Source organism: Leptonychotes weddellii, chromosome X (assembly GCF_054177405.1).
Source record: "Leptonychotes weddellii isolate Sample4059 chromosome X, ASM5417740v2, whole genome shotgun sequence".
NCBI lineage: Eukaryota > Metazoa > Chordata > Mammalia > Carnivora > Phocidae > Leptonychotes > Leptonychotes weddellii.
In genome coordinates, this window is record NC_138385.1 from 96,476,178 (window position 1) to 96,497,441 (window position 21,264).

The window sequence follows — 21,264 nt, forward strand, 5'->3', positions numbered from 1 at the left end:
AACCGACTGAGCCACCCAGGCATCCCTGAAGAGCTGAAATTTTTATGTCAATTGATTTAAATATAAATAGTCACATGTGGCTAGTGGCTACTGTACTGGACTGTGTGGCTCTAGAGTCTTGTGCTTTTCCTTCAAGCCACGTTTCTGTGGTACTTACATGTTTACCTGTGTGGGTGGTTGCTTCACGTCTGTCTCCTTAAACCCTAAGCCCCATGAAGTGAGGATCGTGTTTGCCTCTTTCATCACCAGCATTTAGCAGAGTGCCTGGCACAAAAGAGCCCCTCAGTCACTACTCATTGAATAAATGAGTGAACCATTTTGTATATTCCTCTAAGGAATTTAGATTCTAATTATTAGACAAAGCGGAGCCCTTTCAGGGTCGTGAGCAAGGAGGCTGACAGGGTAAGTTTTGCATTTTAGAATGAGCGTGCTGGCAGCCAAGGGAAGGATGGAAGCAAGCGCCTGAGAGATCGGGACATCGGCAGATCAGTACATTCGTTCATCCTAGCAATAAAGGGTGCAGACTTAAATTATGAAAACGTTGTTGGGGATGCAAGAAATACTTAGGAGCTTGGGCATTCATTTAATATGAGGCATAAGGGAAGGAAAGCGAGTCTTGGTGTATCTCCCCATCCCCTAAAGCAAACAAAGGCTTGGATGCTAGCAGTTATTTGAGAGGTGGTTCCAGAAAGTACAAGTGAGGAAGGGGACACATAAGCCTGAGGAGGAAGACGAGCCAGTAAAGGGTGAACTAGTGATCAGGCTACTGCTCTGGCGCAACTGGGACTCAGTGCCACTGGGACCTTCTGAGGAACTCTGTGGAACCTACCTCACAATTAGATGATGAGAAGGCAGGGGCATTTACTCACTTTCATCGCTTCTAGAGGGTTTTCCCTGAGGCCATCAGCTCCCCTGCGTTTCTGTTAGGCACTTGTGGCCGAGTGAGCTCCTCTACCGTCAGAGGAAGTGCTCGAGAAGGGAAGCTGTCAGCCAGCCAGGAACCATGTCCTTCCGTGGCAGCACCGAGGGATGTAGAAAAGGGCATTGGCTGCATCTGTCCCAGGTGGTTCGAAAGATACTTGCGCAATTCTGGAATGGTGTACTATTCCTGAGATGGGGGGAGATGTTAAAGAAGATGGGAAGAACTTAGAAGCAGGTGCCATGCCCCACTTCTTTCGCATTTTCACCCATGTCTCCCCTGCTTCACAATGGACGTGGCAGGGCCAGGTGGGCAATGGCACCATCATGGCCCTGTCACCCAAACTCTCCCTCTGGGAGGTGATTTCGGGATGAATTAGTATTGGATATTCCCACATCCTCTTTCCTGACATCCAACATGCTTGTATTTAAAGAGGGAGATACGGTACATGGAATTCTAAAATATTCCCTCAGATTCCCACCTCCTGGTGTCATGTCCTATATAATCCCCCTACCTTTTGAGTGTGGGCAGGGCCTGTGAATATGATGCAATATCACTCCCACGATTAACTTACATTATATGGCAAAGGTAAAGAGATTTTGCAGATGTAAAAAAGATCCCTAATCAGTTAACTTTGAATTAATTAAAATTCAGATGACCTTGGATGGGCCAGAACTAATCGGTGAGGCTTCGAAAAGAGGGTCTAGAGATTAGAGAGGTTCTAGTGCTTGCCTTGAGGACATAAACTGCCATGTTGTGAGGTGGCCACTTGGCAAGGACCTTAGGGCAGCCTCGAGGAGCTAAGAGTGGACCCCACCTTATAGCTAACAAAAAAATGGGAGCCTCAGTCATATAACCTCAAGAAAATGAATTCTTCTAAAAATCTGTAAGAGCTTAGAAGTGGATGCTTCCACAGTCAAGTCTCCAGATAGGAAGGTAGCCTGGCTAATACCTTGATTGTATCCTTTCAAGGCTCCAAACGCAGGACCCAGCTAGGCCGTCCCTGGACTCCTGACCATTAGAAACTGTGAGATAATAAATATATGTTGTTTAAGCCACTAAGTTTGTGGTAATTTATTATACAACAATAAAAAAAACTAATATAGGTGGTCATTAAAAGGAGTTCTGGAATTTAACCCACTTTGTTTTAATGAAGGGCCTTGGGCTGAGAATTTTTGTGTCTCAGTTTCCTCATCTATAAAAAAGAGAATAAAAATACAACTTACAACACAATTGTTGTAAGTATTAAATTTAGTGCTTGGCATTAAGCCAACACTCAACCAAGTCAGCTATTATTATGGCATTATTTTTATTATCTAATTTCTTTTTTTTTAAAGAGCCTTTTTTTTTTTTTTTAAGATTTTGTTTATTTATTTGACAGAGAGACACAGCGAAAGAGGGAACACAAGAAGGGGGAGTGGGAGAGGGAGAAGCAGGCTTCCCATGGAGCAGGGAGCCCGATGCGGGGCTCGATCCCAGGACCCTGGGATCATGACCTGAGCCGAAGGCAGACACTTAACGACTGAGCCACCCAGGTGCCCCTTATTATCTAATTTCTTGCTAGGTTGTAGGTTATGTGACAGCTTAACAATTAGATATGGAATTTAAATGAAACTGAATCTAATTGATTTTTTTTTAGTAGTAGGCTATGATAGTCTGACCCAAGCAGAATGGAACAATTTTATATTCAATTTTATGGAAATTAATTAGGCATCTACTATGTGCTTTGGAGAGGAAAATGAGTAAAACTGAATCCTTGTACTTAAGGAACATATGGTGAAGATTTATTGAAGAAAAATGTTGAACGGGATAGCTTTTAATTACTAATGGAAACAGCATACGTGCATCAAACTGCACAAATCCTAAGCATACAGCTGAAAACAAATTTGAATACACTTCCATGTAATTGGCACCTGGATGAAGAGAACAGAACATGACCGGCATCTGGCAGCGCCACCTTGTTCCTCGATCAAGTGATTACCCAAAGGCAACCCTTCTGATTTCTCATACCACAGACTAGTTTTGCATGTTTTGAACTTGGTATAAATGGAATCACACAAGAAGCTCTCTTTTTTGTCTGGCTTCTTTTGCTCAACACTGTGGTGGTAAGATTCATCTGTACTGTTGCACATAGTTGTAGATCATTTACTCTCATTGCCATATGGTATTCCATTGTGTAAATATTCCACACTTTATCCATTCTACTGATGGGCATTTGCATAGTTCTCAGTTTTTGCTGATTACAAATACTGTTCTATGAACATGCTAAGAGACATGTTTTAGTGACTCTATATACATATTTCCGTTGGAAATATATGTAGAAAATGAATCACATTTTGAGTTTTGGAAATAATAGTATGACCAATCAATGTGAACAGCAGTAAAATGACCCAGGTGACAGAAAAATGGGACATTCATGGGGCGCCTGGGTGGCTCAGTTGGTTAAGCGACTGCCTTCGGCTCAGGTCATGATCCTGGAGTCCCGGGATCGAGTCCCGCATCGGGCTCCCTGCTCGGCAGGGAGTCTGCTTCTCCCTCTGACCCTCCTCCCTCTCATGCTCTCTGTATCTCATTCTCTCTCTCGCAAATAAATAAATAAAATCTTTAAAAAAAAAAAAGAAAAAGAAAAAAGAAAAATGGGACATTCAACAGCATGTCGGCAGGTAGGTGGAAAATACGGGTGGTTGTGCATCCTGCAGTAGTACCTGAAGACTCAGTCAATAAAGACTGAACTGGAGGTGCCTGGGTGGCTCAGTCAGTTAAGCATCTGACTCTTGATCTCAGCTCAGTTCTCGATCTCAGGGTTGTGAGTTCAAGCCACACTGGGTGTGGAGCCTACTTTAAATAGATAGATAGATAGATAGATAGATAGATAGATAGATAGATAGGCTAGATAAAAAAAAAAAAAAAAAGACTGAACTGAATGGAGTAGATTACCCCTTCCAGTATGGAAAGAATGGAGACCACACACTAAGCTTATAGGGACAGACACATCATTAGTGATTGAAAGAGCATTCTCAATATTGAAGGACATTGAGACATACCTGTGAGTGTGACATTTGGGTGAAACCTATACAAACAAGGGAGAAAAACAAGGTAACCTTACTGAGCCAAAACATAAAACTCATCAGTCCTAGTAATAGGCGCATGAACTGTGGCAGAGGAAAATCCTTTCTTGACCAAGTACTGTTTCACTTTTTGGGTACACAGGAAACTATATTTCCCAGCCTCCTTTACAGCTTCTGAGGCCATATGCCTGGGTTCTGGCCAATGGGGTGTAGGCTTAAAAGTGCATATTACTTACTGGCTTGGATATAAAACATGGTATTTGTAATCTTCCACTCAGTCTCATTTCCTGGGACAAGAGCCGATGAAGAGGGTCCCTCCCAACTGTTGTTAGGCTGTGATGACAGAAAAAAATAAATCTTTGTTGGAATAGACCCCTGAGATTTTAGGGTTATTTTATTGCTGTTGTGTAGCTTAACCTATCATGATTGTAACTGTAGGCAAGAAGAGAGACTATAGAGAAATTTCATAACTTTAAGCTGTCTGAAACCTGGGAGTATTCAAACTATGCCTAGACTGCCTTTGACTAGGTCTGTTAAAAATCATCACTTGCTGACACCTCCAGGCCTTTCTTATCACCTGTCCTTCTAACAACTCTGCAAGCTAGTCAGGTAACATGAGGAAACTCAGGCTCAGAGAAACTGTACCTAAGTGGCTGGTTGAAATCTGAGCCAGGGTTGTCCAACACCAGAAACCCTTTTTACTTGTTTCTTCACCTGCCTTTTTAGGCTTTTAAAAAGTATCTTTGTTTGGGTTCCCTCTGAGACAAGGATTCCAGTACAAATAGTTTATTTGGGAGGTGACCCAAGGAAGTATCCAGAGAGAAGTGAAAGGAAAGAGAAGGCCTTCAATAGAGGGTATGTTATCAAGCCAGTTACCACTAGAGGCAACTGGGTCTCATTTGGTGAGGGAAGCTCTGGGAGTAAGTGTTGAACACATTCCTCAGGTCTTTTCTCTGTAGGGGTGAGAGAGCTGGGGTATTGATATAGCACTATTCCTCAAACTTTAGGTTAGATCAGAATCATCAGAGGGCTTGTGAAAACAGATTGCTGGGTCCTACCCCCAGCTTTCTGATTCAGTAGATCTGAGGTGGAACTTGATAATTTGCATTTCTAACAAATTTCCAGGTGATACTGATGATGCTTGTCCAGGGACCACATTTTGAGAACCACTGTTATTACTGTTTCTGTGTGGAATTTCTTCCCTGGAATTTCCCTAGGAAACACGTGTGTTTTTCTGAATTCCAAATTCTAAGACAAACCCATTGGGAAAATGGGGGTAAGTATTATAATTCTCCTGTACGAATTAAAGCTTAACTCTCAATCCAGAGACTTTATGATTTCAAAGGAATCTACTGATGTTCAGTCAAAAGCAAGAGCAAAAGTGTGAGCAAAAGCTTGCTCATGGAGTGAAAGTTTAAGGTCAGCATTTCCAGGAACAAAGACAGGAGCACATGGAAGAGAAGTGATTATGATCTAATTGGTCAGTCTCATATCTATTACCATGTTAAAAATGTGTAGTGTGTTCATACCCCTGTCAGTTGTTAATGGTGTAATATTCTTGCAAATAAAATATTCATAAGTTTATACCAGTGACTACACTTTGTACAAATCCTATGATTTGTACATTAGAATAACATGTTTTGAAAGCAAAATAAGTCCTTAAATTGTCAATAAAATATGTGATTTTGGGTAGTGCTCTTAACTTTGTTAAGCAATCAGAATATTCAGATAATATTCAAGAAATATGCAATAATTTTGTGGACATTTCTAATCTTTGAATATTCACTGTAGGCTACTGTTCTTTGTAAATACTACTAAACTTAATATTTATCATTCATTAAAGTCTTTCAGATATGTGTAATAATGAATAAAGAGTACGAAGAACATTAATGTATTTAAAGAATAATTTATAATTTGGAGAACTCCTGAGAATTCCCAAGTATTTCAATTTCTTGTTTCAAATGTTGAAGAATTTGGAAACACCATTGTACACAAACTCCCATCCCTTATTATCAGAGACTATACATAGAGAGAGCTAATTATCTGACTTTTCCTTTTGTGGACAGCATGGGCAAAGGCAGTTCTATCAAAGAAAGCCAGAGGAGATATAGTGAGGCAACAGATAAAAGAGGATATAAATATTGGGGGAAGGGTTGGACTGAATTACTTAAAAAAAATAACTTTATTGGTTAAGCATCCGACTCTTGGTTTCAGCTCAGGTCATGATCTCATGGATTGTGAGATCAAGCCCCCCATCAGGCTGTGTGCTCGGAGGGGAGTCTGCTTGGGATTCTCTCTCTCCTTCTCCTGCTGCCCCTCCCCCTGCTCTCTCTCTCAAATAAGTAAATAAATCTTTAAAAAAATAACTTTATTGAGGCATATTTGATATACCATATATTTCCGCCATTTAAAATGTATAATTTAATGAATTTTAGTAAAATTATAGTGTTGAACAGCTATCACCACAATTCAGTTTTAGAACATTTTTATCACCCTCAAAATATCCCCCATGCATATTTGCAGTCAATCCCAGTTACCCAGCCCAAGTGCCAAATGACCATTAATCTGCTTGAATTACTTTTAAGGGATCTGCCAACACTAAGATTCTATTGAAACTGGAATTCTGAGTCTTGGGCACAGTTACCCCGCAGAAAAATGCGAGCTCACCCCAGGGAATTCCAAAGGCATTTGCTCTTCTGAGAACACATGCCTTCAGTGAACTTGCCATTTTTTTTTTAAAGATTTTATTTATTTATTTGAGAGAGAGAGAATGAGAGAGAGCACATGAGAGGGGGGAGGGTCAGAGGGAGAAGCAGACTCCCTGCCGAGCAGGGACCTCGATGTGGGACTCGATCCAGGGACTCCAGGATCATGACCTGAGCCGAAGGCAGTCGCTTAACCAACTGAGCCACCCAGGCGCCCTGAACTTGCCATTTTGATACTTAGCAGCTTTCCTCATTAGCACGACCTTTCACACTGAGCAAATTCAAAGACACCTGTTGATTGTTTTGCTGTTAACTAGGACCCTGGCATCCTAGGAACACTGAGGGCAAAGGGGTTCTGTCACATGTTAAAAACATCAGCTTCTTTGTTTATGTAGGCACTTTGCTTCCAGGCTGTTCTTATGGATAAAATCAACAGAAGAGAATTCTTTTAAAACTTTGAAGTACCAAATGTTTTCTTCTGGGCTTTCCTTAGAATGTGGTCTTGTCCTGACTTCATAAAAGAAACACATTTAAAGCCAGTTCTCTCCAACCCAGTGGTAGAAATTGATGGTGCAACCAGAGATACCTAGAGTTTTGCTACTCATCTCAAAGAATGTGCGTTTAAGTTAGGCACTGAGGTAACCTCTCCAGGGCTGGGAAAATTCTGTTCTTGTGTCCTTTAGCTCTCTTAGAAGTCCAGGAGTCCAGTTTTGTTCCGAGGGATAACTACAGTTGGGGTCAGATCCTTGATCAGATCCATAGTATCAAATAATTATGACTAGAAAAGTCATAGCCATCAAAATTAAGAAATAAACTTAAAATTCCAAGATAATTTAAGGTAGCAGATTCATTTCCAAATCCTATAAATGAATACAGATTTTTCATGAGCCTCGGTTTTCTCATCTGTAAAAATAGGCCCAATCATACCATAGTCTAAAGCGTAAGGGCTAAATGTGTCAAAGAATAAGAAAGTATCTGGAATTTTGCACAGCAGTTAACATGTAATGCATCCTAAGTCCCCTTTTTTGACTTGTTGACATTGATTAAATGAAAAGTCGTACTCTGCTATTCTACATAAGACATAAAAAGTTACAGGTTCTATTGCATTTCTATCTATGATAGCAAAGACCGAAGCTATAAATTTTTTAAAAAATGGATTAGTATGACTTCATAAAGCTTTTGTCAAGAAATGCCAAAAAGCATAATTTTTAAAGCCTTTGATCAATTAGGAAGCATGTTTGCAACATACATAATAGAGAAGTTAGTAGTATTAATATATAAAGGACACTAACAAAACAATTTCAATGAACATTTGAAAAAACATAAAGAAATTCACCAAAAAGATGTACCTATAAACATATTTTAAAAGTTTACCCTTGCCAAATTTTAAAAAATGCAAATTGCATCTACAGGAAGATATTACTTTTCACCCACAGGATTGTAAAAAATTGAAAGAGTTAGTAGTTTTCAGTGGTAAGGACAGTGTGGATAAACAGACATGCTCATACACTGCTGGTGGGAGTGAAAATTAACACAACCTTTGTGTATGGGGAATTTTGTTAAACACACTTAAATCTGTTGACCTCACAATTCAATTTCTAGGACTTCTTCCTAAGGAAATAATTATTTTTTATTATTTTATTTAAAAATTTTAATTCCATTATAATTAACATATAGTGTTATATTAGTTTCAGGTGTACAGTATAGTGATTCAACAATCCTATACATTACTCAGTACTCATCATGGTAAGTGTACTCTTAATCCCCTTCACCTATTTTACCCATCCCCCCACTCTGGTAACCACCAATTTGTTCTCTATATTTTAAAGAGTCTGGTTTTTGGTTTTTCTCTTTTTTTCTTTGTTTGCTTGTTTTTTTCTTGAATTCCACATATGAATGAAATAATATGGTATTTGCCTTTCTCTGAATAACTTATTTCAGTTAGCATTATATCCTTTAGATCCATCCATGTTGTTGCAAACAGCAAGATTTCATTCTTTTTTATTGCTGAGTAATATTCCTGTGTGTGTGTACATATCACTTCTTTATGCATTCATTTATTGATGGACACTTGGGTTGCCTCCATAATTTGGCTATTGTAAATAATGCTGCAATAAGCATAGGGGTGCATATATCTCTTCGAATTAGTGTTTTATTTTTCTTTCGGTAAATACCCAGTAGCAGAATTACTGGATTGTATGGTAATTCTATTTTTAATTTTTTGAGGAATCTCCTTATTGTTTTCCTCAGTGGCTGCACCAGTTTGCATTCCCACCAACAATTCACAGAGCTTCCTTTTTCTCCGCATCCTTGCCGATACTTGTTGTTTCTTGTGTTTTTATTTTAGCCATTCTGACAGGTGTGAGGTGATACCTCACTGTGGTTTTAATTTGTATTTCCCTGATGACAAGTGATGTGGAGCATCTTTTCATGTGTCTGTTGACCATCTGTATGTCTTCTTTGGAGAAATGTCGTTCATGTCTTCTGCCCATTTTTAATTGGGTTAGTTGTTTCTTTGGTGTTGAGTTGTATAAATCCTTTTATATTTTGGATATTAACCCCTTATTTGCAAATATTTTCTCCCATCCAGTGGGTTGTCTTTTTGTATTGTTGGATGGTTTCCTTTGGGGTGCAAGAGCTTTTTATTTTGATATAGTTCCAGTAGTTTACATTTGCTTTTTTCCCCTTGCCTCAGGAGATATACCTAGAAAAATATTGTTATGACTGATGTCAGAGAAATTACTGCCTACGTTCCCTTTTAGGATTCTTATGTTTTTGGGCCTCACATTTAGGTCTTTAATCCATTTTGAGTTTATTTTTGTATATGGTGTAAGGAAATGGTCCAGTTCCTTTCTTTTGCATGTAGCCGTCAAGTTTTCCCAACACTGTTTGTTGAGGAGACTGTTTCCCCATTGCATATTCTTGCCTCATTTGTTGTAGATTAATTGACCATATAATTGTGCATTTATTTCTGGGCTCTCTATTATGTTCTGTTGATCTATGTGTCTATTTTTGTGCCAGTACCGCACTGTTTTGATTACTACAGCTTTGTAGTATATCTTGAACTCTGGGATTGGGATACCTCCAGCTTTGTTCTTTCTTTTCAAGATTGCTTTGGCTATTCAGGGTCTTTTGTGGTTCCATACAAATTTTAGGGTTAATTGTTCTAGTGCTATGAAAAAATCCTGTTGGTATTTATGTAGGTATTGCATTAAATTTGTAGATTGCTTTGGGTAATATAGACATTTTAACAACATTTGTTCTCCCAATCCATGAGCATGGAATATCTTTCTATTTGTTTGTATCATCTTCAATTTCTATCATCAATGTTTTATAGTTTTCAGAATACAGGTCTTTCACTTACTTGGTTAAGTTTATTCCTAGGTATTTTTTTCTTTTTGATGAAGTTTGTAAATGGGGCTGTTTTCTTAATTTCTTTCTGCTACTTCATTATTAGTGTACAGAAATGCAACAGATTTCTGTATCTTGATTTTGTATCCTGGACCTTACAGAATTCATCCATCAGTTCTAGAAATTTTTGGTGGAGTCTTTAGGGTTTTCTATATGTAATATCATGTCATCTGCAAATAGTGCAAGTTTTACTTCTTCCTTACCAATTTGGATGCCTTTTATTCTTTTTTTCTTGTCTGATTGCTGTGCCTAGGATTCCAGCACTATGTTGAATAAAAGTGGTGAGAGCATGCATCTTTGTCTTGTTTCTAAGAGGAAAGCCTAAGAAAATAATTATTAATATGCACAAATATTTAGCCACATAATGCTCAAGATGTTCTATATGGGATTTTAAAAAAATTATATCTAGAACTGCAGCAACCCTAGATAGTCAATAGGGTGGATGAAGTAACTGCCATAGGCATTCGACTGAATACTATGTAGTAAATAAAAATTACAGAAGAATAATTAATGACATAGGATGTGTTTTTCTTTAAGGCAGTAACCTAAGTCAAGATGACTACTGTAGTTGTATGCATCAGAGCATCCCATATCCACATTCAAGGCAGGAAGAAGAGTGAAGGAGCTGTAACAGAGAGTACTGTTGGCATATTTATTCCTTTATAAGGCAAAAAGATCTTTTGCAGAAGTTCCCAGCAGAGTTCCTTTTCCCTCTAGTTGACCAGATCTGTCATCTGGATACCCATTTCTATAGGAGAGACCAGGAATGTAAGTTTTTTTGTTTTGCTTTTTGTTTGCTTTTTTTTTTTAAACCTCTTTAGTAGAAAGTGGCAAGGGAGAAGAGAATTGGGATGGCTATTATATACCAACAGACGCTATCCATCATACTTTATTCACTGTTCTGAGACATTATTCCAGGGCTGCATAACCCTAGCTTTAGAGTCTCAACTGTTTTCCAAATTTCCAGGTGCCTTGAAAGAGGGGGAGGGATTAATTCCTTTTCTCAGAGAAGTCCTTGTTTAGAACTCCTATGGGCTTATTAATTTAGTAGGCTTTTCTCACCACTTTTGGATTTTAGTTTTCATTTTGTTTGTTTTCAGGTTTATTATCCCAGGAACTATAGTATAACTATAGTGATGAGGAAATTATATAATTATTTTGAATAACTGGAACAGACAAGCAATCCAGAGACTTCATTTATTTTTTGATCATATGGTAAAGGGATTTATGTGTCATCCTGTTGTGCATTTTTGGACAGAAGCTTAGGGTGCTATGTTAGCACCAAGTCAGAATTTAAGGAGGTAAGAGCCTTTATTTTTAACAGCCAGCAGTGGACTTAGAATATCCAATTGGAATGGAATTTACTGTGGCTCTACCTTTGAAATACAACTGGGCTGTTACTGAGCTCCTGAAATAGCAAAAACGGAAAAGAAAGACTCAATTTTAACTAATAACGCGTCTATACACAAAAGCCTTTTGCTTGACCCTTGTTAATACAACTAAAATCTATTTCCATTTACTTGTGGAGAAAAAGCTTGATTTTCTCATTTCTTCCTTAATAAACACTGATAACTACACCCTGAAAAAATACCATCCACATGCAGTGTCTTCTTCCCCAGCGTCCCATCAAATTAAAATTACTCAATTCCCCCAGTGCAAACACAAATTTCTCTTGTCAGATCATATAAATTAGGGCCAAAAATACAACCTGAAAATTAGAGTAAATAATAAAGAACACTCTTGCCCACATGCTAGTAGACCAAGTTCTAAAAATTAGCAGCTCTCTCTAAAAATGTTTTCATCCATATATTATGAAGGAAAATGAAAAGACCCAAGAAACAAAAGGAATTTTTACTGAAATTAATTTTGTTTTATTTTGGAATTGGAATTCATGGTTAATTCTAAATTTCTATGTCTTATTTTTTTTTTTTAAAGATTTTATTTATTTATTTGAGAGAGAGAATGAGACAGAGAGAGAGAGCACGAGAGGGGGGAGGGTCAGAGGGAGAAGCAGACTTCCTGCTGAGCAGGGAGTCCGATGCGGGACTCGATCCCGGGACTCCAGGATCATGACCTGAGCCGAAGGCAGTCGCTTAACCAACTGAGCCACCCAGGCGCCCCTTCTATGTCTTATTTTTAAGAATACAAAGGAAGCTGATGAACAATCCTTAAGTATATCTGCTTAACATACCCATACAAATGGAAACCCATCACTTCATCAATGAGGCCATTTCTACCTATGACCAAACCACACTGCATAACAATACCATTCTGTGTGGTTCATTACTGACCGCTTCAAAGATCAGTCCAGTTTGTTCCTTGAGAACCTCAACTATCCACTCAGTTGGTAACCGATGGTGCTGAGTTGTGACAAAACTGACATTTATCAAGGTCTTACTCAGGGCCATGCATTATTTTAAGTGTTTTACATGTGTCTTCTCAGTTAGTCTTGAGGACAATGCTATAGCCATGTGTTATTATTAATTATTATCATTCTATTTATTTGGGGAATTCATACCTTAGTCAGTAGGAAGCAAATGTGTCTAGATGCCCTTCTCCAGCTCTATTTCTTGTCCTTACAAATTGTAAGAAAGGTGTACTCAAAACTAAAGCACCATATACTCACCCACAGATGTGCTATAAGGTGTGGGCCAAAGGTGGATTGGCAGTTATCAAGTAGAGGGGTGGGATAGAATGTGGGGCCAGCTTAACCTTGTTTTACTTTATTGTTGCCACCTTCCCAAAGGCCCAAATTGGGTATGGGTAGATTTTAAGAGTAATATAAGTCGATTGTATCTGTGTGGATTTCACAGTTTTAAGCTGTAACACAAACATGTCTTTATTTCAACTTGAAATTCAACATCTAAATCCACTAAAAGAGAGAGTATTGTGTTTTAACAAAATGCCATACAACCACCAAATTAGGGTAGGGCTTTGAGTAGACTGCTTGGGGTAGATTTGACCTGCCCATGAAGATGCACCCCACAAGGGTGACAGTCATATCACTTCTCTGCCCAAGTGCCTTATTGTCACTTCTAGCTACTGGCCACTGCTGACTGTTAGAGAACAACATATGTTCCAAGCTAGGACAACCAAATTTGCTGGCATAGGAATTAAGAATCAGGATTCAGAGAAGGATAGGAATCCTCTGCGTCTGGCTTGAACTGAGGGCATGGAAATTAAGGATCTGTGGAGGGATGGCCCTGAGCACAGAGAAACAAAGATAACTGAGGAAAGAAAAAAAAGAATAAAATACATGAGCAGGGAAAAGCAGTGCTGAGAGACCATATGGTATAATATGGTAGGAAAAAGGGAGAGACTGCCTTTCTATGGGTTTGGACAAATGTATAATGATATGTATCCACCATTAGAGTATCATGGAGAAAACTTTCACTGCCCTAAAAATCTCCTGTGCTCTGCATATTCATCCTTCCCTCTCCCCTACCCTTGGCAACCACTGATCTTTTCACAGTCTCCATAGCTTTGCATTTTCCAGAATGTCATATAGTTGGAATCAAACAGTATATAGCCTTTTTAGATTGGTTTCTTTCACTTACTAATATGCATTGGAATTCCCGCCATGTCTCTTCATGGTTTGATAGCTCATTTCTTTTTAGTACTGAATAATATTCCGTCGTCTGGATGGACCACAGTTTATTTATCCATTCACCTACTGAAGTACATCTTGCCTGCTTCCAAGGCTTGGCAATTACAAATAAAGCTGCTGTAGACATCCAAGTGCAGGTTTTTTGTGTGGACATTGTTTTCAACTCCTTTGGGTAAATACCAAAAAGTGTGATTTATGGATTGGATGATAGGAGTATGTTTAGTTTTGTAAGAAACTGCCAAAGTGTCTTCCAAAGTGGCCAAACCATTTTGCTTTCCCACAGGTTGAGAGAGTTCCTGTTGCTCCACATCCTTGCCAGCATCTGGTGTTGTCAGTGCTCCAGATTTTGGGCATGCTAATAGGTACGTAGCGGTATCTCATTTTAATTTACATTTACCTGCTGACATATGATGTGGAACATCTTTCCATATGCTTATTTGACATTTTTATAGCTTCTTTGGTGAGGTATCTGTGAAGGCCTTTGGTCCATGTTTTAATTTGGGTTTTTTTTTTTAAAGATTTTATTTATTTATTTGACAGAGAGATACATGGTGAGAGAGGGAACACAAGCAGGGGGAGAAGCAGGCTTCCCACGGAGCAGGGAGCCTGATGCGGGGCTCGATCCCAGGACCCCGGGATCATGACCTGAGTGAAGGCAGACGCTTAACGACTGAGCCCCCTGGGGGCCCCTTAATTTGGGTTGTTTTGTTTTCTTATTGTGGAGTTTTAAGTGTTCTATGTATATTTTGGATCATAGTCCTTTATCAGATGTCTTTTGCAAATATTTTCTCACAATCTATGACCTATCTTCTCATTCTCTCGACAGTCTTTTGCACAGCAGAAATAATTTAATTTTAGTGAAGTCCAGCTTGTCAATTATTTCTCTCATGGATTGTGTCTTTGGTGTTGTATCTAAAAAGTCACTGCCTACTGTTGGTATGCAAACTCTGCAGGAGCATCCCAGGTGTAATCTGAAACGGGCCCCCATTTCTGGGGCAAGGCAGAGAGACCAAAGAAAGAGGCAGGCCACTCGAGGTTGGTAACTGACGAGTTTAATAAGTAAGGGAACTTACCCGTGACGCTTGTCTTGAGCAACAGCAAGATGAGTAGATCTCCACACCTTCCCATCAAATCTAAAAAGTTTATATACAGGAATTAACTGGGTTCAGTCATGTATACTGTCTGGATGGTCTTAACACCACATCACTATCTCAAAGCTGTGCTCTTGGAGCAGCCTCTGGAAGTGGGGAAGGCAAACGAAATCCACATTCCAAGGATAGGGGAAGAGGTGTGGAGCCTCTGATTGCTGGGGTCCAGCTCACGGCTCAGCTGGTGATCATGTCCTCTCAATGACTTCCCCCAACACCCAGCCAAAGGTTTTCTCCTATGCTATCTTCTAGGGGTTTTGTAGTCCTGCGGTTTATATTCAGGTCTGTGATTCACTTTCAGTTAACTTTGGATGTGGTTATAAAACATAAGGCGTCCTTGTACTTGTGGTATTGGAACTGTTCTGCATCTTGACTTTGGTGGTGGATATATAGATCTACACTTGTGATAAATTGTATAGAATTAATACCCATACAAGTATAAGTAAAACTGATGAAATCTGAATAAGATCAGTAGGTTACATCACCATCAATATCCCGGTTGTCAGATTACATTATAGTTTTGCAAAATATTGCCATTGGGGGAAACAGGTAACGTGTACATGGGATCTCTCTGTATTATTTCTTCTAATTTCATATGAATCCCTATAATTATCTAAATAAAAAAGGACTACAGGTTAAGCCCAAGAACTAACCTATGTGGTCTTTGGAATCACAGAATTAATGTTAGAGTTGGGAAAGTCCTTAAAACAGCATTTCTGGGGCACCTGGGTGGCTAGTCGTTAGGCATCTGCCTTCGGCTCAGGTCGTGATCTCAGGGTCCTGGGATCGAGCCCCGCATCGAGCTCCCTGCTCCGTGGGAGCCTGCTTCTCCCTTTCCCTCTGCCTGCCACTCTGCCTACTTGTGCTCTCTATCTCTCTGTGAAATAAATAAATAAATAAATAATATCTTTAAAAAAAATTAATAAATCTTTTTGGGGCGCCTAGGTGGCTCAGTTGTTAAATGTCTGCCTTCGGCTCAGGTCATGATCCCAGGGTCCTGGGATCGAGCCCCGCATCGGGATCCTGGCTCGGTGGGAAGCCTGCTTCTCCCTCTCCCACTCCCCTGCTTGTGTTCCTTCTCTCACTGTGTCTCTCTCTGTCAAATATATAAATAAAATCTTTAAAAAAACCCAACATTTCCTAGATCATGTTCTCAGGAAGGTACTTCATAACATAGTCTGTGAAAAAAAAAGTGAGTTCATGTTCAAATAAGTGAAGGATGCTGTATATTTTAAATTCCATCCTGGAGATTTACTATGCTTATCACTTTAATAATAAAAGTCCTGAAAATGTCTGCATATTAGTCATACGTGGCTTTGATCATTACTGGGTTACAAACATCCACAGAATCTCAATAGCATAAAAAGTAAACAGCTGAGGGGCTGGGGCTTTGCTGATCTAGGGTGGGCTTGGCTAAGATGATCTGCTTCTGTTCCATGTGACTCACATCCTCCTCTTTAACTCTGTTTCCCCAAATTATTTCATTGTGCTAGGTGCTGCAAATAATGGTGATCGAAGTAGACAAAATCCCAACCATCTGGTGAGGGAGGCAGAGAATCAAATTGTCACAGAAACAAAATATAAATACACGGTGTGATAGGTGCTTTCTGAAAGAAAGATACACAAGACTCTAAGTGCATTTAAAATAGGGATTTGACCTTGTCTGAGAGAGCGAAGTTGGTGAAGGAAGTTTCCCAATAGATGTGCCATTTGAGCTGGTATCTGAAAGATAAGTAAGCATTGGTCAGGAGAAGCATGACGGCAGCTGTGTCCCAAGCAGTATGAAGCCCGTGGCCCATTTATAGTCATTGTGGCTGGAGTGTAGATAGTGAGAAGAAAAGAATTGTGAGGCAAAACCAAAAAGGAGGGAGGCACCTGGGTGGCTCAGTCACTTAAGCGTCTGACTCTTGATTGACGCTCAGGTCATGATGTCAGGGTGGTGAGATGGAGCCCTGCATCAGGCTCTTTGCTCAGCGTGGAGTCTGCTTCAGATTCTCTCTCTCTCTCTCTCCCTCCGCCCCTCCCCCACTCGCATGCGCACTCTCACTCATAAATGAATAAATAAAATCTTAAAAAAAAACAAAAAGGAAGGCTGGGCTGCACTGGATAGAGCCTCAGGGTTCATGGGACAAATTCAGGGCTTCATTGTAAGAGGCCTAGGAAGCCAGTGAATGATGCTAATTAACAAGCAACATGACCAGTTTTGTGTATCGAGAGGCCCTTTGTGTGGCCATAGTGCGGAGGTGGGGGGATGAGAGGGAAGAAGGGAAAACCAGTCAAAACGCTTTTATTCTCATTTCTAGTAAGTTCTGTAAATATCCCTTAGTGTGTGTTTAGAGAAATTGTATAGCAAACATAGTTTTGCTGGTATATTGTAAATGTTTTTTATGACTATTGCTCTAGAATCATTTGCAGCATTCACAGTCCGGGGATGTTTAAACTGTGCCCTTAAGCTTGAGGGAAGGACACACATTGGGCTTCCCCCAGGGGTGGGTTAGCGACTGTGTTCTGTACTTTTAATTTCCTTTTCCATGCATGACAAGATTTTCTTCTTAAGATAAACCTATTAGGGTTGTGATTTTTCATTTAGCAAAACTTAGAAAAATTAGATTCAGCTGTGATTCTAAATCAGTTATTATGTCCTCAAGGTTTTGGAACCCTCTGTGGCATCTCAAGTGATTTTTCTACTTAAAATGAACGTTTATGCATCTGTCATTCTTTGTGGCTGAACCATGTACTTCTCCCAAGAGAATAACCGAGTATGTCCCCAATAAGAGGATAAATAGAAGAGACACTCATCCAAAAAAAAAAAAAGGCATTATGAAGGGCCTGACAGAGACATCAGACTGGGTGGCTAGAAATAGTTCCCAGGAGACGCTGGAAGGAACAACAACTGGAGAAGGACGTTAGGTGAGATGGTGTCTTCAGAAGGTTGGCAGTGGGAAAGTGGCAGCTGACATGGAAAATAAATAATTGCCCTCCCCTTGGTTTATGAGCCACCTTCTTCTTCAGAAGAGAAGCTCTCCCACAGCTGAGGTCGCCAGCAACTCTGAGGCGTGTGGGAAGTATAGCACTTCCATCCAACCCCATCCCTTCTCATTCCTGGAAGACGCAGTGAGAACTTTGGGAGGGGGAGGGCAGTCCATGGTGAGGAAAGAGCCAGAATGTAAAGGCAACCCATGTGCTCTTATGGCTGGAAGCTGGCTCTAACTCTGTAGGTGGCCCAGCCGGTTATTGGGCCAGGGCTCCAACCCCTAGCTGCTGGGTATGTTGGCCCCTAACAGCTCACAGCTGCCCCTTTCTCTGAAGCTTTGCCCTCAATTGGATGGTAGCTGCCTCACCTGGAAGTGAAGCCCACCATCCCCACCCCCAGAGGCCAGAGCTAATGATTTATTGGCATGGGGGCCATTTGTGCTCCAGAGCTTCTGATGGGATCAGATTGAAGCTGGTCTCTAGCCAAGCCCACTCCCCTGCACCCCACCCTATCCTGCTTCCATCCCTCCCTTTCTCTTGAGGGCTCTCCTTCGATGAACCACGTACCTTCAAAACTGTGTCAGGCCTGGCTTCTAGGGAACTGATTCTAAGACAGGGGCTTGGCAGTGAACAAACAGTTACTTAAATTTTTTTTTTTTTTTTTGAGAATAATTCACTGATTAACACAAGTCTGGTAAAAATACCTTCTCTGCCTTTCAAACACTTCAGCGGGCCATTAAGAGGTACTTGCCAAAGACTGCTGCTATCCACTGAATAAGACACCTGGGCAGCTTGGCTCAGGCACAGGTGTTAAATCGCAATGCCTGGTATCCTGGGAAGGTTACATTAAGCCCTCAGACTGTAGTCCCACGGGAGAGTTCCTACAGCGCATGGGTGGGCAAACTATGACCCAATGGGGCAAATCTGGCCCGCAGCCCATTTTTGTATAACCTGTAAGCTAAGAATAGCTTTATATTTTTAAATGCCCCCCCAAATCAAAAGAATATTTGTGGGGTGTGAAATTATATGCAATTGAAACTTTAGTGTCCGCAAATACAGTTTTATTGTCTCCCAGCCACACCCATTTGCTTACTGATGATCTGCGGCTGCTTTCCTCCTGCAGCAGCAGAATGGAGTGGGTGCAGCAGAGGCTGTAGAGCCGGCAAAGCCTACAATATTTACTGTCTGCTTTTATCGGGAAAGTTGCTGATTCGGGCTGTAGAGGAATGAGTCCTGCTCTGTTTGACAGAGTTTGCTCTGAATAGCTCGTTCCAGCTGTTAGAAGACTTCTATTTTTTTCTAACAAGTCTGAGCTGAGCAGAGCACAGGGGAGTAGTTGTGTATGTGGCTAATGGAGGAGGGAGCACTGAGTCAGAGGTACAAACCCACAGTGAGCATTGCAACCTTGAGAGGAGACCCACAGGCAGTTTTTGTCACTAAGAGGAATGAAGAGGTCGACTTGAAGCAGAAGGGACTTGGAGAGGTGGGGAGAATGGTGTGGGCCAGTAGGGAACTCAGAGCTGAAATCAGTGAAAATCAGTTAATTGCATCTGCTTAGTGTCTAAGCCCCAGGAGCCCCCATTGAAGCAGCCAGAATGGATCGAATTTCTGCTGGGGGAAAGGCTTGCTATTGATCATGCAGACACATCCACCAATCCTGCATCTTCTCAGAAATCATCACTCTCTAAGAAATCCTGTCTAGAAATAGGATCCTCCATCACTTTCCTGGTGACTTGAGAAAGCATTCTAGACAGGATGAAGTCAGCAGGATGGATCCCTGCAAACTAAGCTAAAGAGGGGAGAATGTGTGAAGGTGAGTGGGAGCCCATTCAAATTCAACTCACACTTGTTTGATACAGAGCAAAGTTCTTGTGTATGCTACCTGTCCATTATGAGCCCCAGTTTATGGATGGAGAAACTAAGACTCCAACAGTTCTAAAACATTTTTTGCAGGATCACAGTGCTAGCAAGAGAAATTAGCTGAAAATAACAATGTTGGCAAACCAGACAGGCATCAGGGAGTGAGAAGGGGAAGAGGGAGGTCGTGGGGGGATTCCACTGTACGTAGGGACCCAGGTGGGCAGCCCTAGATTTTGGCCTTGAACTCTGTAGATTCAGACCAGTTACCGGAGTGGGCCTGGGACCAGGGTGAGCACATTAAGGAGGTTGGAGACAATGAAAACAACTCAGGCTCTAATTATGAGTTGAAGGTAGAATGTTGCCGGGTTTTCTGGGAAGGAAAGGCTGCATACACAGTGAATGAGAGCATGGAGCCTGGAACCAGACTCCCCACCTACTAGCTATGTGAGCTTGGGAAAGTCACTTAACTCCTCTGTGCCACAGTAAAATGAGACCAACAATAGTACCTATTCCATAGGGTTGCTATGAAGATTAAAATGGGTTAATATTTGTAAAATGTAAATATGCCTTCATTACATAAGGTAGATAATGGAGATCATTAGTGCTTGTAGACATTGAACAACCAGTTCTCTAAAAAAATGTTTAAAGAAATCTGATTTATAGCATTTGTTAATTCCCATAGTGTAAGTACTCCCATGGTGGCAGGTATGAAGCTACTGATGTGGCATCATTGAACGACAAATTGGGAAGAGGTAAGTATAGTAGCACACCATTATATGGTATTTCCAACATACAGATACAACAGATGTATTCGATCTCAAGAGCTTGATCATATAATGCAGTAAGATAATTAGAAAGTGATGAGTTTTGAGTATTAACCTTGTTTTAAAAATAATTTAATTGCAAGTTTATGTAATTTAATTTTTAATATAGGCTATGTTTAACAATTGACTTTCACATCCTGACATTTTTTTGGAGAGAGAGAGAGAGAGAGAGTGAGCATGAGCAAGAGGAGGGGCGGAGGGAGAATCTTAGGCAGGCTCCACACTCAGCACAGAGCCAGATGTGGGGCTCAGTCTCACGACCCTGAGATCATGACCTGAGCTGAAATCAAGAGTTGGATGCTTAACCGACTGAGCCACCCAGGGGCCCCTCTTATCCTGACATTTTAACAATTGGCCTTCTCAAGCAAGTATGAGGTGAATTCAGCATGGCTGTACTGAATGGCATGTAGTCTAGAGGCTGTAGCCTGTGGCAAAGGAGAGGTCTGTAGGATGAGTTGCTAAGTGGAAGAGCCAAACCTCTGTGCTCCAGTGGCCATGAACGTTGGTTAAAATGTGGGGTACAGGTGACTGCATCTTTTTTTTTTTTTTTTATGTTCTGAAATAAAGATAAATTTTATTTCTTTGGCTAGGTAAAATGTAAAAATTTTCATCAAGATAGAAACTGAAAACAGAGATGAATTTTGCAGGCCAATGGGTAGAGATTCTTCTAATCAGTTCTCATGTACCCATTAATGCCAATATTTTGATTTATTGAAAGATTTTATGCAGTTTATTGTATATAACTTAAC

The 21,264-nt window shown here is 40.4% G+C and overlaps 1 protein-coding gene across 1 annotated transcript in view; it reads left to right on the forward strand.

Moving 5' to 3' along the window:
- The window catches only part of LOC145717893 (uncharacterized), a 216,967-nt gene that overhangs the window by 49,190 nt on the left and 146,513 nt on the right, over positions 1-21,264 (forward strand). Inside the window, exon 4 of the mRNA XM_081809151.1 lies at positions 13,994-14,072. Coding sequence (XP_081665277.1) covers positions 14,063-14,072 — 10 coding nt within the window. The 5' untranslated portion in view covers positions 13,994-14,062. The remainder of the gene's footprint in view (positions 1-13,993; positions 14,073-21,264) is intronic.